Source organism: Haliaeetus leucocephalus, unplaced genomic scaffold, assembly GCF_000737465.1.
Source record: "Haliaeetus leucocephalus isolate CR32 unplaced genomic scaffold, Haliaeetus_leucocephalus-4.0 Scaffold298, whole genome shotgun sequence".
In the NCBI taxonomy this organism is placed as follows: Eukaryota; Metazoa; Chordata; class Aves; order Accipitriformes; family Accipitridae; genus Haliaeetus; species Haliaeetus leucocephalus.
The window spans coordinates 1-14173 of record NW_010972734.1 but is presented as its reverse complement, the minus strand read 5'-3'; the positions used below and the strand labels follow the sequence as shown (position 1 = coordinate 14173).

General features: G+C 42.5%; 2 protein-coding genes across 2 annotated transcripts in view; both read right to left on the bottom strand.

Annotated features, from left to right (window-relative positions):
• The window catches only part of GLB1 (galactosidase, beta 1), a 47383-nt gene extending 33628 nt beyond the window's left edge, over positions 1 to 13755 (bottom strand). Inside the window, exons 1-2 of the mRNA XM_010570659.1 lie at positions 13663 to 13755; positions 1637 to 1806 (exon numbers count right to left, since the gene is read on the bottom strand). Coding sequence (XP_010568961.1) covers positions 1637 to 1806; positions 13663 to 13755 — 263 coding nt within the window. The remainder of the gene's footprint in view (positions 1 to 1636; positions 1807 to 13662) is intronic.
• Positions 8891 to 10610, bottom strand: TMPPE (transmembrane protein with metallophosphoesterase domain). The gene has a single exon (XM_010570647.1). It carries the CDS (start codon positions 10593 to 10595, stop codon positions 9279 to 9281), a length of 1317 nt encoding a protein of 438 aa, XP_010568949.1. The 5' UTR covers positions 10596 to 10610; the 3' UTR covers positions 8891 to 9278.
• Positions 13756 to 14173: the final 418 nt, after the last annotated feature.

Sequence of the window (14173 nt, the reverse complement as noted above, 5' to 3'; positions counted from 1 at the left end):
TTGTTAGCAGGAGATTACAAAGGAAGGAGGAAGCCACAGGAAAAAAATAAATACAAACAAAAAAAACAGCCCTGCAGCAATTTTGCCATTAAACAGCAGCGGGGGGGGATGGAAAAGAAAAGATTCCTATCTCAAAAGACCAGTGATGCAGCAGAGACACGAACAGGCAATTTCAAAGAGAAAAGGAAGGGACTGGTTGAAAAAGCTGGAAATGCACAGAGGGCACTGAAGATATATGGGTGTTGGAAGGAGGAGGAAAATAAGAGACCTAAGGGAAGTATGAGACACTACGGCTTGTAGGAGTCACAGAGCCACTGTCAGGACCTAGGCTGATCTTCAAGCCAGACATCAAAAGGTATAATTTTCAGGTCCATTTGAGATTACTGGAATTGCCCATGTAATTATTTTTTTTGCTGCAATGAAAGTAACTCTGTCCTGAGCAAGTGTGTTACTTAATCCTGTTGTTCTTATGTGATGTGAGGGAAGATAGAACTTAATTACTTTATTAGAATACAACAAAAACCATCCACCAAACAACAAGTCACTACATCGTCACAACCCAGGGAACAGTTTTAAGACTTAAAAAAAAAAAAAAAAAAAAAATAGGGCGCCCTAAATTTGGAAAAAAGCAAACTTCTTTTCTTTCCCTGCCATGTGTTCTTCACATACGAACCCCTACTAATCACATCTCCAAGTGCCCAAGTGTACAAGGCAGCCCTGCAACTTGCAGGTCAAACAAAATACAGATTTCAAAGGAGAGGAAGGAGAAATGGTGCAACACACCCACTGAGCAAAGTGCCCTGGCCTACAGGCTCTGCATGGCCAGAACCAATGCTGTCTGGCACACAAGCAGGCTGTTTCAAAGAGAAGCTCTAAGCCTTGTAATGATTTAGGAAAGAAAAAACAAACACATTTGGGAATTACAACCATTGCTTGAGAAGACTGTGCCTTACAGTTTTCTACCACTCTTCTTCCCTTGTCAAGGAAGCTTTAGCAAAAATAAGAGTAAGCTGCATTTTTTTTTTAATCGGTGCCTCACCTGTTGTAATAAGTACACAACCAGGTAGGAAAGACAAGAAAGATGGACTAAAGGTTTGGTACGTGCAACTGAAACCTGTTTAAGTGGTGGGGGGTTTTTTGTGTTTGTTTTTTTTAAAGAAGTACACCCAGTTCCCAACCATTTTTCTACATTTAAACACTCCTGGTGAAATAGCTTTAAATGTTACTGCAGCCTTTGCCAATATTTTCAAGGCTTCAGGCCAATACAACCTAGGCTGTATTAAAAGGTTATTGTCCCCTCTCGCTTAGTCTGCCTTTTGACCAGAGATTACAATGCCCTTGGCAGAGACAAAGCACATACAACTGTTTTGTAATTTATTTCAGGTCACATTTGCACCCTGGGTTGTGAAGCAAAAGGTGTTGCCTATCAGCAGGGAAGTAGACTGTTAGCTATAACCTGCCCAATTGTCCCAGTCTATGCTGTTAGAGGTCATCCCATACCACTCCACTTCTCCAGAGCTTTCTCACCTACTACTTAAAAATTAATAAACCAAGTAACAATGGTAGCATTCCACTCAGCTACTTCTCATACATCTCCCAGGACTACAAATCACTTTGAAAGTCTACAGCTACTTACGTTTGAATGGCATCAAGTCCTGCCATCTTCATCTTCAACAAGCGGTCTTTCCAGTAATACCGGGGCACGCGTGAGTAGTGAATGCTACCTGAGATGTAACGGAAAGGTCTCCCATCCTTGACAAAGCAATCACAGTTATAATCAATCCCAAAACTCCTCTGGGGTATAGTCTGTATAGAAAAAAACAAAAACAAAAAAACACACACACCAAAAAATCCACAATATAACATTTTTCTGCCTTGAAAGACATGGAAAACAGTCTATACAAGATCTGTGGACTGTCCACAATAGAAGGTACAATGGTGTTAGAATAACTGATGGTGAATGGCCCTCAGCTAGCTACACACAGCCCACCTGAGCCTAACACACCAAAGGACTACAATACACCTGCCAACCACTCAGCAATGACAGGATTCACTACTACACCAAAATATGCCACATGCATTCTCCACTTTCAATGAGTATGTATATATACAGTACCATCTTTCTACAGTTTTAGATACATTTTGCAGTTGCTCACGCCAGTGCAAATCATGGGGAATTAAGGGAGATTTGGTGAATGCCAACACTTTGCACTCAATGCTGCAACCTAATAAACTGCTAGAAAACACAACCCTAATTCCAACTTAATGTCACGCTCAAGTATAGAAGCGACAGCCAGCTGAGAGCTCTTGAAGAACAAATACCACATTCTAAATGCTCCAGGACACTGATACATACATGTTTGAAAGCTTAGTTTCCAGTAAGTATAAAACTGTTTGATAGATCAGTCTGGTGAACTGCATGCATTTATGTAAGTCACTAAAAATTAGTCATTTTTGGAGAAAGTCCTACTTTCAGTACTTTTCCAACTAAGCACAGCCAAAACAGTGAACTTAAAAAAGAAGCAGGTAAATTAAGAGTAAGAATCTGCATTTCCTAGCCATAAGAAAAGTACCTTAACTTCAAGAGCATAGGATTACTCCTCAAGTGAGCCTATGATCTTAGTAAGATGTATACGACTATGACCAACAGCGGTACTTCTTTTGCTTGTGAAAAACAAGGAAAAACAGAAGACCTTTTGTTAAGTGCCTGGCCCTATGTCTTTAAGAACCTTTAAATTTCTTTTTTTTTTTAAGCAAACCTTAACATCTCGCATCTTACACCTCTCATGTATCTTTGGCATCCCTGTCACCAGTACTGCTTTTGTCCTCCACACACCACTCAATAGTTAGTTGTTTGTCTTCATGTTCTGTGAATTTATATTTGTGTTTTATCAGATTCATTACTGAGCACATTAAAAAAAATTTCCTTCAATTAAAGATCAGTAGGGATTTATGAAGTAAAATCACAAGTCAGCATATGTAATCAGTTAGGTCTCCATACCTATCAGAAAATAAGTCAGAAGTCAACCTAACAAACCTCATGATTCATTGGACGTTATACTAGTTCAAATGAAACACACCTTTCAACAGTGTAAACTAAAAGCTGTCAAAGGACACTGGCCTTGTTCTTGAAAAGACAGGCTTTGGCCTGTCACATATCAAGAACAGGGCTTAGCAATTAGGAAATCGATTACATGAAACAAAAGTGATGAAATTAGAAAGACAAGAGAGATGTAGACCATCATATAACCCCAGGTGACCCCCACTACATGAGAACCATCCACCATCGGAGGAAATCTGCCCAAAGGTTAAGTAGAAACCAACAGACCACAGAGTTTTGAAGAACCTTCCCATGAAACCACTTCTTTCGGTTAACTGGTGAACAATTTTGTTCCAATAGTGTGTACAACTACAGAAAGAATAAAGAGAAAGGAATGGAAAAAGTGAAATACAGCAGGCACCATAAAGCTGCAAATACTGAGACTCCTGGCCAACAACTGGACACAACTGCCAACCAAGAGCATACTCTCAGTGCAACAAGAGCAAAAAGGAGCCTGTGCAATGTGTCACAGGCCAAAAAAACAAGAGTACAAACTACTAAAGAGAGTACAAAGCAAAAACACACCCTCCTGAAAACTGGAGGACAAAATTGCTGAGTAGACATGCCTATCCCTAGACTGTTATTAAACAGAGCAACTGAGTGAGGTAACACTTTACAAACATTTGAAGACTACAAACTCCAAGGAGGAGGAAGACTACAGAGTGTTGCAACTGTGATAAAGGCATTTCTTCACAGAAAACCTAAAATAAAGTTGTGGAAAATGTCTTAAATGCACATAGCAATGCAAAACACTCTGCCAACAGTGAACAAGTGGAATTATCTGTGTGGTGGACATACAACAGATGTGAGAAGATAACAGCCCTGAGCTGACAGAGAAACAAGAACTGCAAGGGACTGCCAAGTATGGCATAGGGGAAGCTTTTTAAACCCTGATCCCACAAACACGGACACATTCCTAACATTACTTAACAAAGAGTTCCATTAAAGTTGAAATAAATCTTGACTCAACAAAGGTATGGACATGACAGGTCTCCACAAAATCAGGACCTTGCAGACCTGAAAAATACAAACCAACTGCTCTGGAACAAAAGTAACTCAAAGGTTGGGATTCTCCCTGGGAAATTATGCTGTTGTAGTAACTCCAGGCTGTTAAACCTCAAGTATATTACCACTGCAGAGGATGCACAGGTATGTACCATCTGCTTACTTCCTTTCAATTCAAATATCTGTGACTTTTTGCTGATCTTTAATTTATAACCTGCATCTTGATTCCTGGGCATGCTGCACTAGGATGGAATTGTACTTTGTGTATCCCTGAATGAAACCATTCACTTAACACCAAGCAGATGTTTCACATTCTTCAGATTTTTTTTACTCTAGGGCACTGTGACAAGTCGCAGCATTAATGTGGAGCTGAGTGCTTCAAAACGATCATGACTAAACGAAACTCAGAACCCAGGTGCAGCAACACAATTCTGCAATACTATTTAAAAAAAGAAAAAAAAAAAGAGAGACAGAGAAGCATTAGGAAAAAAAGCACATTAAAAGACCATTATCCCTGGAAATAAAGAAGGAGAGTCAAAATAAATTGCTGTTGTTTCCCTCAAAAAGGATTTCAGCACCCTCATTTAGACTAACCACATGAAGAGGCCTATGGAAAAGACACTTGCTCCATTTATAGCAGATAACTGTTGAGAGATGATGAGCATCAAATCAACTGTTTACATAGCTCCACCCTCGGGCGACAGACATCTTTGGCAAAGAAACAAGACTTTCTTAAAACAATAAAACAATGAAAAAAAGGTATTAATTATGAAAGTCATCATCATTGAACCACTTACCATTTAGAAGCCATGCTTTTAAAGCTGTGACCATAACTGTATGTCACCTTCCTTACACATACACTTCCTGATACAGTATTATTATGGGGGAGAGGAGAGGGAGGAAGCTTCCAGAGTACTTTGCTCTGATTCACCTCATTCATTGCCCATTGTCAACAGATTTCCCTTCGTGATCAATTACTCAACACTCTTTTATTCTCAGTGCATGACTCGACCCACAGCTCCCAGATGGGGGCTTGCAACAAAACCAAAACAGTTCTTGTCATGAATTTATGTCTGGCTCTGTCAATATTGTATACTCATGGTTGTGAATACATGAAGGAATGAATTCCCTGCATCTCCCTAGAAGCTGCGGTAGTGGGTCTGCTAGTTTGATAAGTAGATTCAACAGACACAAGCTAACTGCACGCAGTTTAAGATGCCAGTTCATTCATACCACACCTTATCAATGCCCAGCTGAAAATTCAGACCCTTAGAGGCAATGGTATAATGTTGCATCTTACATGCTCAGAACATACTCACATGGAAACAGGAAGAACTAAAGAATTTGTCCTTTCTTAAATCAAGTACGAACTTATTTTTGCAACCTTAATGCTCTTTGAACATTTTATAACGTGCATGTTTTTCAACAAAGGAAAAAAAATCATGGCTTCAGCACACAAAACTATTTAACAGTGGCTAGAATCTCTCATTCTCCAAATTTACAAAATGGGTTTTTTTCTTATTTGGAAAGCAAACAGATGTGGATACAAATCCTCAATGAACGCCTCCACCTGTGAAGATTTCTAGCATCTCATAGACAGACTATTCAAATGCAGAACACCCCAAAGCTTAAGTATGAAAATTGAGAACCACAAACCACTCATTTTCTTCTGCTCCTTCCAAAAAATTCTCTTAATACCCTTTCTCTGCCCTTGCAGCAGTCCTTTTCTCTCTGCATCACATCCTCATCTCTTCAGCCTGCACTTTGTCCCTCTAGTAGACATCAGGCAAATTTAATAGGGGCCTTACCTTTCCCACTTTCCACCATGCCTCACTTAACAGTGTGGGTGTAAGATTTTTCCAAAAGTAGTAAGTAGCTTTTTGTTGTTAAACAGAATTAGTGTGTTAAGTTAAAACTGCTCAGCATGAACTGCTACAATAACTATTAGTACAAAATAAAAGGTCATTAGAGGCATCTTTCTTGATAAGCGAATAAATTTTTATTAAATCCCAACATTTAAAGCATTTGTTATACCACAATTTACATATTTTCAAATCCACTCTATACTGATTATATAATGTAATAAATATAACTTTCACAAAGTGATGACACTATTCTGTTCTGGTATTATTCTGATAGTGATTAACTTCCCCCCCATGAACTGGCCTTCTATAGGAAGAAATATATATTCATTTACTTAAGTTCTCCAGATCAAATATATTCTACACCCACCCACACCCACACAAATTTAAAAAAAAAAAAAATTACAAAATAAGCAGCACAGCCTTTTTTTTCATCTGGAATACTGAACACAGGTCTACATCATGCACATTCAAGCCAAATTGGAAAAAGTACAGAAAAAGCCTTGAAGGACAATTAGGGATTGCTGTCCTAGAGAGATTTTTAAAAAGGTTAATTCCTCTTACTATCAAAAAGAAAGTTGATGTAGGATACTTTCCATTCATACTTAAAAAAAAAAAAACAACAGGAAGAGGCTTTAAAGTGTTTTGGCACAGAAAGAAAACATTTTAAGTGATAACTAATCATCAAGCAAACAAGCTTTCAGAGGGAGATACTTGAAAAAAATGAACAAGAACTAAATTACACTGGGAGAACTCAGTAAGTTTATGAAATGATATGACCACTCCTAAAAGGATGTTTATCTGCCCCTGGAAGGATACACAAAGATCTTCCAGAAGTGGCACATACAAAGTAATAAAGTCATCTATGCACCCCTGGGACGGACAGACCACTTCAGCTAGGTTTTTGCACACATTTGGACAGAATGAAGAGAGAAATAAAAAGAGTAGGGAAAAAAAGAAAAAAATAATGCTAGCAACTCACTGGGAAACTAACACCACCTAAAACCAGTTCCACAAAAGCCTGCTGGTAAGGAAAGTTGCTCAACAATTAGTCTTCTTAACACAGTAATAACCCTCAGCTTAACAGATGAAAAGCTATCCTCCTGGACCACTGTCCTAGAGGGAATACTCTGCACCACTAAATCCAGAACACAGCTTTTAACTGAAAGCATGTTGATAAGTAAACAGAGAGTTACAGGCTATCAAGATTCCCTCTACAAAAGACCATTTGATACTATGCCACTGACAGGGGAAGAACCTCAGAAGGACCCCATGTGGGCAGTGTTAAATATACGTGGAAACTTCAGGATACTTAAGCAGATATTATTGCACAAGCATAAAAAAGTTTACAAAATCATAGGTGCTGGGAAACAGAAATTATCTAGTCGGGCAAGTAGAAAGCCTGGCTGATCAGGTGTTCAGTTTTCAGACTAAAAAAGGACTGACTTCTGCAACTCTTCCACCAACCTTCCAGTGCACGACACATTTACAGTATTTCTCAAAATTCCTCTGAGTAAAAATGCAAGATGTTTGTACAGAGGAACAGGATACAAAACCAGTTCAGCAGTTAGAAACTCTGCCTAGGGGGTGCTGAAGGGAGTGGATGAAGTGAAACTTTAAAATTTCACTTACAGAAAAAAAATCAACTTTACAAAGCCTATAGTAGTCTTCAAATACAGCCCCACAATGCAAAACAAGAACAGAAGCTGAAGAATAAAACAGAAGCATGTCTGGTTCGGGATCACACAGGAAGGCAGAAAAAGACAGAACACCACAGTTCTGGTCTTGCTATCCTGTCTCCCGCGCAAGTGCTGATCTCTTTTGCCCCATACTACACGGGTCTGCCCAAGAGGAACGCAGCTACTGGTGGGCAGAAAGGCAGAGCAAGGGAAACCCTGTGGCTACAGCTGCAGACTGCAGAGTCAGAGGCAGGACTGCCAGACTTGCATTGTTTGTGGCATTTCATACAGCAACACTGAGGTGGAAGAGGAAGGAGAGAGGACGATGAACAGAAGTAAACTGTTTCACCAGCCTGGAAAATATACACACATTAACTTACATCCTGGCTTTCTTATATTAACACAAAGATATGGAAGCAAGAATGTTTTCATTATTATTTTCTAAACTCTCAAATTTCCCAGAATGGTATTAATTTGTGTTAAGCCCTTCTAGGAAAGGGAGAGAAATTCTCCATCCCTCATTATCCTGTAGCAGTTATTCTGCCACGTGCCTATCAGACAACCAGGACACTGATACGCAAATGCTGTTAAAGAAAGACACCTGCTGCAGAGTTTAGACTTTTTAAAAAAGACACCACTTACTTGAAATATTAAAACCTTAAAGTTCAAGCATTAACCTATACGCATTGTTTTCAAATAGCATCTCCTTACTTTTGTAAGAGAAAAATCACAGAAGAGAAATTAAGCATAAACAAAAAAAATACAGAATTAAGAGGGTTGAGTATTTCAGCTTTGGATTTTGTGCTTTACATCAGGAGGTACTGTATGCTCAGACAGCAACAGAAGTTATGTTCGTTAGGAGTTTTCTTTCTCATTTGCTTTTATTAGAACTGTTTTCAGTAACTACTAGATGCCCAGTTATTCTGGGGAAAATGCCTGTAGAAAGACAGCTACTTTTACCCCTTGGTATCAGCCTCCCCAGCTTTTTAACTGGAAAAAAATGAATTTCAGGAACTGATGCCTGGCAACTTACTGTACTGGTAAGCAGCACAGACTGGAAGCCCTAGTGCATGCTGCGGACAGCAAGCAGGATAAAGATACCCAGCCTCAATTAAAAAAAAAAACAAACAACCAAAACTACTTGCTTCCTGTAACATTTCTAGCATAAGGCTTCTAGAGTTTACATACTCAGTGGACACTCTGTAGTACCTTCCACAAAACATGCATGAGCAATTTCACTGCAAGAGATCAGAACTTCACCTATCTGAGATTTGATAAGGCAGTTGCCTGATGGATAATAAACAGTGGAACATGAAGTAGCCGCAGGACACAGATATTACTAAACATGCACAGGACACACAGTATCTCCATGACATCAGTGTTATCTTTAAATGCAGAACCTCAATAATAATGAACTCAAAGAATTAATATCTTCAGTATTTTAACATGCCCCCGATTTGTTTCACAGGCCCAAGATACAGTTAGTGTTTTCTGCTCAAACTTAACACAGCCTGCTGAAGTCCACCCCAACACATCTTCTCTGGCTTCCCTGAAAAAGGATTTGCTTTCAGAGCAGAAGAGCCAATATACTGACCAAAAAGGATGACAGAAATCCGTCAAATGGAAAACTCCTCAAGGAGAACGTAGAATTATCTCTGTTATTTCAGCTCTGCTGCCCAGCCTCATAGGTATTCCAAAGTACATCGTCCCTGGGCTGACATAGACAAAGGTGTTCTGCCCAACTTCGTACAACCCAACAAAGAATGGATTCAGAAAATAAGCTCCAGCATTTAGTGGGAACATCTGCCCTCCATGAGTATGGCCAGAGAGAATTAAGTTTATGTCTGGTCTCTCCTGAAGGGCCCACTTTGCAGCAATTGGCTGATGAGCTAACAGCACTATTGCATGCTCATTGCTACAATCTCTGAGAGCTTTTTTTAAATCCATGCCATGTCCTGAGTAGCGTAATACATCTGCTTCAATATCATCAACACCAGCCAGGCAGAACCAGTCATCAGTGCTCTTCGGTGAAACAATCTTCACATTCTCGTTATGGAGTGGCCGAATGTTAAAAGATTTTAACAGCTCAAACCAGTTGCTAACATCTGATGTGTAGTACTCATGGTTTCCTGTGACAAAGTAAGTCCCCAAAGGGGAGTTAAGTTCTCCAAGAGGCTCAACAGCAGGTCGTATGATCTCTGCCTCAGAGTCAGTCAGGTCCCCAACAATCACAGTGATATCTGGTTTCAAAGCCTTAACCATTCTCACAATCATGGCAAGCTTGGTCTTCCCAACTGTAGGCCCCAGATGGATATCTGAAAGCAACACCACTTTCAGATTATTCATTGTTGATGGCAGCTTGTGAACTGGAACCTCCACTGAATTCACAGTGGGAGGCTGGGAAGCATTTAACAGCCCGACAACAGTCAGTGCAACAGTCAGCATGACTGCCAAAACTGGTTTAATCGCTGTTCTGTTCTTGTTGCCAGTGCCTGCCTTAGTGCCCCTCCCAGCCAAGAACTTGTAAGCCTGCTCTACAGAGCCTAGAGTGAAGAGGAAGAAGATAAGAATGATATAGGCCCCCAGGCAAGTGTAGGCAGCTAAAGAAAAGAAATAGGGCTCTTCCGCAACGAGAAATAGCAATGTAAAGAAGCTTGAATGAGCCAAAGCTAGGAACATGAACACAGCTATTTTCCACGGCATGAAACAGAAGGAGCTGGCAGCTGAAGACCTGGAGAATGTGGTGACTGTGCTTCTCCAGACATGAAGAGATCCTATCAACATGAGTGCATTAGCAAATAGAGCCATCTGCAGCCTTAGAAGCCAACGCCACGTCCTGAGATCGAGTTTTTCTGCCAGATAACTCCGCGATAGCATCATGGAGAAGAAAACCACTCCTGCAGCCACTGCAGCCTTTGCTTCAAGGGGCAGTTGCTTGAAGGAGATCATCTTTGCTTCCTGACCATTCCCTTCTGTTCTGCAGAAGTCTCCAGTAGGCAATAATGTGGTTATGAAGGGATGCCTTGGGTCAACAAAGCCTGCAACCAGGAACCAGTATCAGCCGTTTTAAAATATTACATACATTCCCTTTTTCCCAGACTGCAATAAAGGACTGTTACTCCACGCATACTACCCAAGACACTGGGTCATGCAGAATCACTATCATAAGGACAGAGAGGAGATTTCCTGATGTGTAATAAATCAGATAACTGAAAACTGGATTCTGGCAGTCCCCTTCCAAGCTCCCTGCCTGCCTCCCTCAATGATTCCTCCCCCCCCCCTTTTTTTTTTAATATCCTCTTTCCTCATGAAGAGTTCCTTATAGTAGATGGCAATAGATCGCAACAGTGATGCAATGAGTCCCAGAAACAATCATTATAGTACTTGCGAACAATCATGATAGTATTTGTAAACCCTGTACACATTCTGGGACTAAGCAGCTTCTGCTGTTAACTTAGCACATGTGCTTTCTGTTCTTTTAAGCAAGCAGTTGGCTCCACCTCAGAAGCAGGTATCACCCAACATCATTCTTACCAAATGCAAGAGCTTCTACTAATACATGCTACAGCAGCAGTGAAAAATCCCCCCTGGAATAGCTACCAGATGCAGCTGTGGTCCCAGAAACTGCAGATGATGTATCGGCAGATATCCTTGCCTCCAGTTGTGAATAAGACTTCCCTAAATCCCTCAAAATCAGTAGGACCAGTAAAACCCACACTGTGTTTTGCTGCTTGCTTCCTGCTCACTTCCACTACATGTACAGTTCCTGAGACTCAACCCCTATTTCAGCATATCCTGGTCTAACAGGATGCAATTAAGTTGAAAAGGGATTAAAACATCATACACTGTGTTCCTTTAGAAGTAATGGGAACACTAAGTCTAATGCATCTCCGGTCCCAGGTTGAAAATATATAAGCAAGCATCAGTTATGTTTGAATCATACCAGAATTCCCTGTTTTGCTCTGTACTTTGCTCAGAGTTCACAGTGTTTCTACCAATGCCCAGTTTGCACATTTCTATTTAAAATAAACCTACTGTTTTATTTTCACCATAGATAAGTTTGGATGGTCTTTCGTAACATACAATAGAGACCAAGTTTGAGATAACAAACTACCTTATTTAAAGCCATGCAGCAGAATACACCTACTTTCAAAACACTTCCTCTCAGTCCGCACTTAACTAGAGAAAAAGTAAGCAATCATTACAACCAAAAATATCTCAGAACTAGGGCACAAAAACAGCCTTGTAGGGCTCTGCTCTGAGCTTGAGCCCAGAAGTTTATGAACCTGAGTCTGCCAGGTTGCTTATCTGCAGGATACACTTTCCCAAGCTAATTTAAAAGAACATTAGCACCTCTGCGATGATAGGACCCTGCTATATTTTGAGGATGAGACCAAGTTATAAAAAAACCCCTTCCCTCATTGCTTGGTCAGGGAACAGTCAGCTGATAGAGAAATCGTGCCTGCTGGCCTCAGTTCCTCAAGCGCTCTCAGCTGTTACAAAACTATTCTTAAAAAACAGTGCTATTTTACACACATGCCTCTACAGAAAATAAACAAAGCTAGGAAGATAAAAGCACAAGAAATGTCCTCCTAGTTCGAGTCCACAGTTCCTCTAGATACCAGGTCATATTCTGTCTAGACAACAGCAATACGAAATGCTGTTTAAAGAAATGACATAACCCTGGCCACTGTCTGTGGTCTACTCCCCTCATACTCCTCCACCTGACAAAACTGCTACATCAGGGATGTCAGAAAGCAAATCCATGCCTAGTTATTTTTGGATGTTGTTTATGAACCTGATGTATTTTAATTGGTCTAATCCTTTTTTGGAATCAGCTAAATACAATGTCCGCTTCTACAACCTCCCGTAGCAGCAAATTCCTGAAATTCACTAAGTATTTTTCAAGTAATTTATCTGTTTCAAACTAATCTATAAAATCCACCAAGTGTCCCTCTTCTAGTACTACTAAATTTGGTGAGTACTGGTTCTCCATTCCTTTTACCCACCACCTTAAGAATTTTCAAAGTCTCAGCCATAATCCCGCCCCTCACAGACCATACTTACTGCCATCCAATCTTCCCATTGATAAAGGTCTCCCATGAGACCGTGCTACTTTTCACACAGCTTTAACCACCTGTGCATCATTCAATTAGCAACATCTATCAAGATAATACCTATACTCTGCTTCAAACTCCAGGCATTAGGGACAAGGCGTGGCTCCCACAGCAATTGTAAAGAGGAAGGATTTGCCTAGGCACCTGGTTAGGCAGTGGTATGGCGTCCCACTGGACAAAGTAACAACAAGAGAGTCGATGCTGAACCGGGGTAGAACAGGAAAAACTCCCCCTCACCACAGGAAGATCAAGTTCTCCCATGGGATCTGCTAATGGTGTGTAGGTATCAGGTAACCACAGCTCGGGTTCCCCCCGCCATGCGTTCCTTAATAAGGCCTCGAAATCTATTCTTTCTCAGACCGCGGTCTGAAGGCTGGAAGGCAGACAGCTGCCACCACCTCTTCGGCCCGCAGGTTCAGCGGGCAGCGACCCGGCGATCACCCCCCTCAAGCCGGCGGCAGCGCTCACCGCCCGGAGGGCGAGGGCGGGCACGGCCACCCCCTCCCCAGTACCAAACACCTAGGGCGCAGAGCGCGGCGGCCGCCGCGGCCGGGAGCGGGCAGGCCTGCTGGGCAGAAGGAGCCGCCCCCCCACCCATTCGCCGCACCTGCCCCAGCAGCTCCACTCGGCCAGGCGCAGCCCCGCGACTAATACAACGCGCCCCAACCCCCAGGAACCACACACCACTAACGTATTAAAAACGGAACGACATTAATCGTCTTCCTCCTGGGGAGGAAAAACACCCCCTCCCAGCCGGGGGCCGTTGAGGCCGGCGGACCCCGCATCCCTCAGAGCTCGGAGCCATCCCCAACAGCCACGGGGCCGACAACCAGAGCCCCTCCAGGCAGTACCGCAGCGAAGCAGGGTACCTTAGAAGAGGAAGCACCGAGGGGACTTACCGCCGCACGGAACACGGCCACCAAGACGGCCAGCGGGAACAGGAGACGCAGCATGACTGACGACAACCGGCGCGACTCACCCAGGCGACCCATGACACCGCGGTGCAACAAAACGCGAGGACGGGGTCGGCCTGCCCCCCAAAGCCCCGCCCTCACCGGAAAAAGACCCAGGGGACGCACGGACGTCCTTCCGTCAGACAGGCAACAACATATCCGGCATCTGTCGCCAACGTCGTCCATAAATCCTCCTCCCCTAGCCTCTCAGAACACCGCACGCTCCCGCCGGCCCCGGTCCGGGGACTTGCCCCAGCTCCTCCGAGGGGACGAAGGGAGCCCCCCCCAGCCCCTGCCCCCCGCCACCTTGGCTGGGCAGAAAGGCCTCGCACGCCTCCACCCGCCCCAAGGAGGTGGAAGACGCATCTCCCAGGCTGCAGGCCGGGACAGCACCCAAAGGCGGGGGCAGAGGAGATGGCCCTCCGCCCATTTCCAGCCCTGCGGCCCATTTCCCCAT

What these genes read in the sequence shown, in the direction of transcription:
- TMPPE (XM_010570647.1), bottom strand. Translation starts at nt 10,595, where the DNA reads ATGATCTCCTTCAAGCAACTGCCCCTTGAAGCAAAGGCTGCAGTGGCT.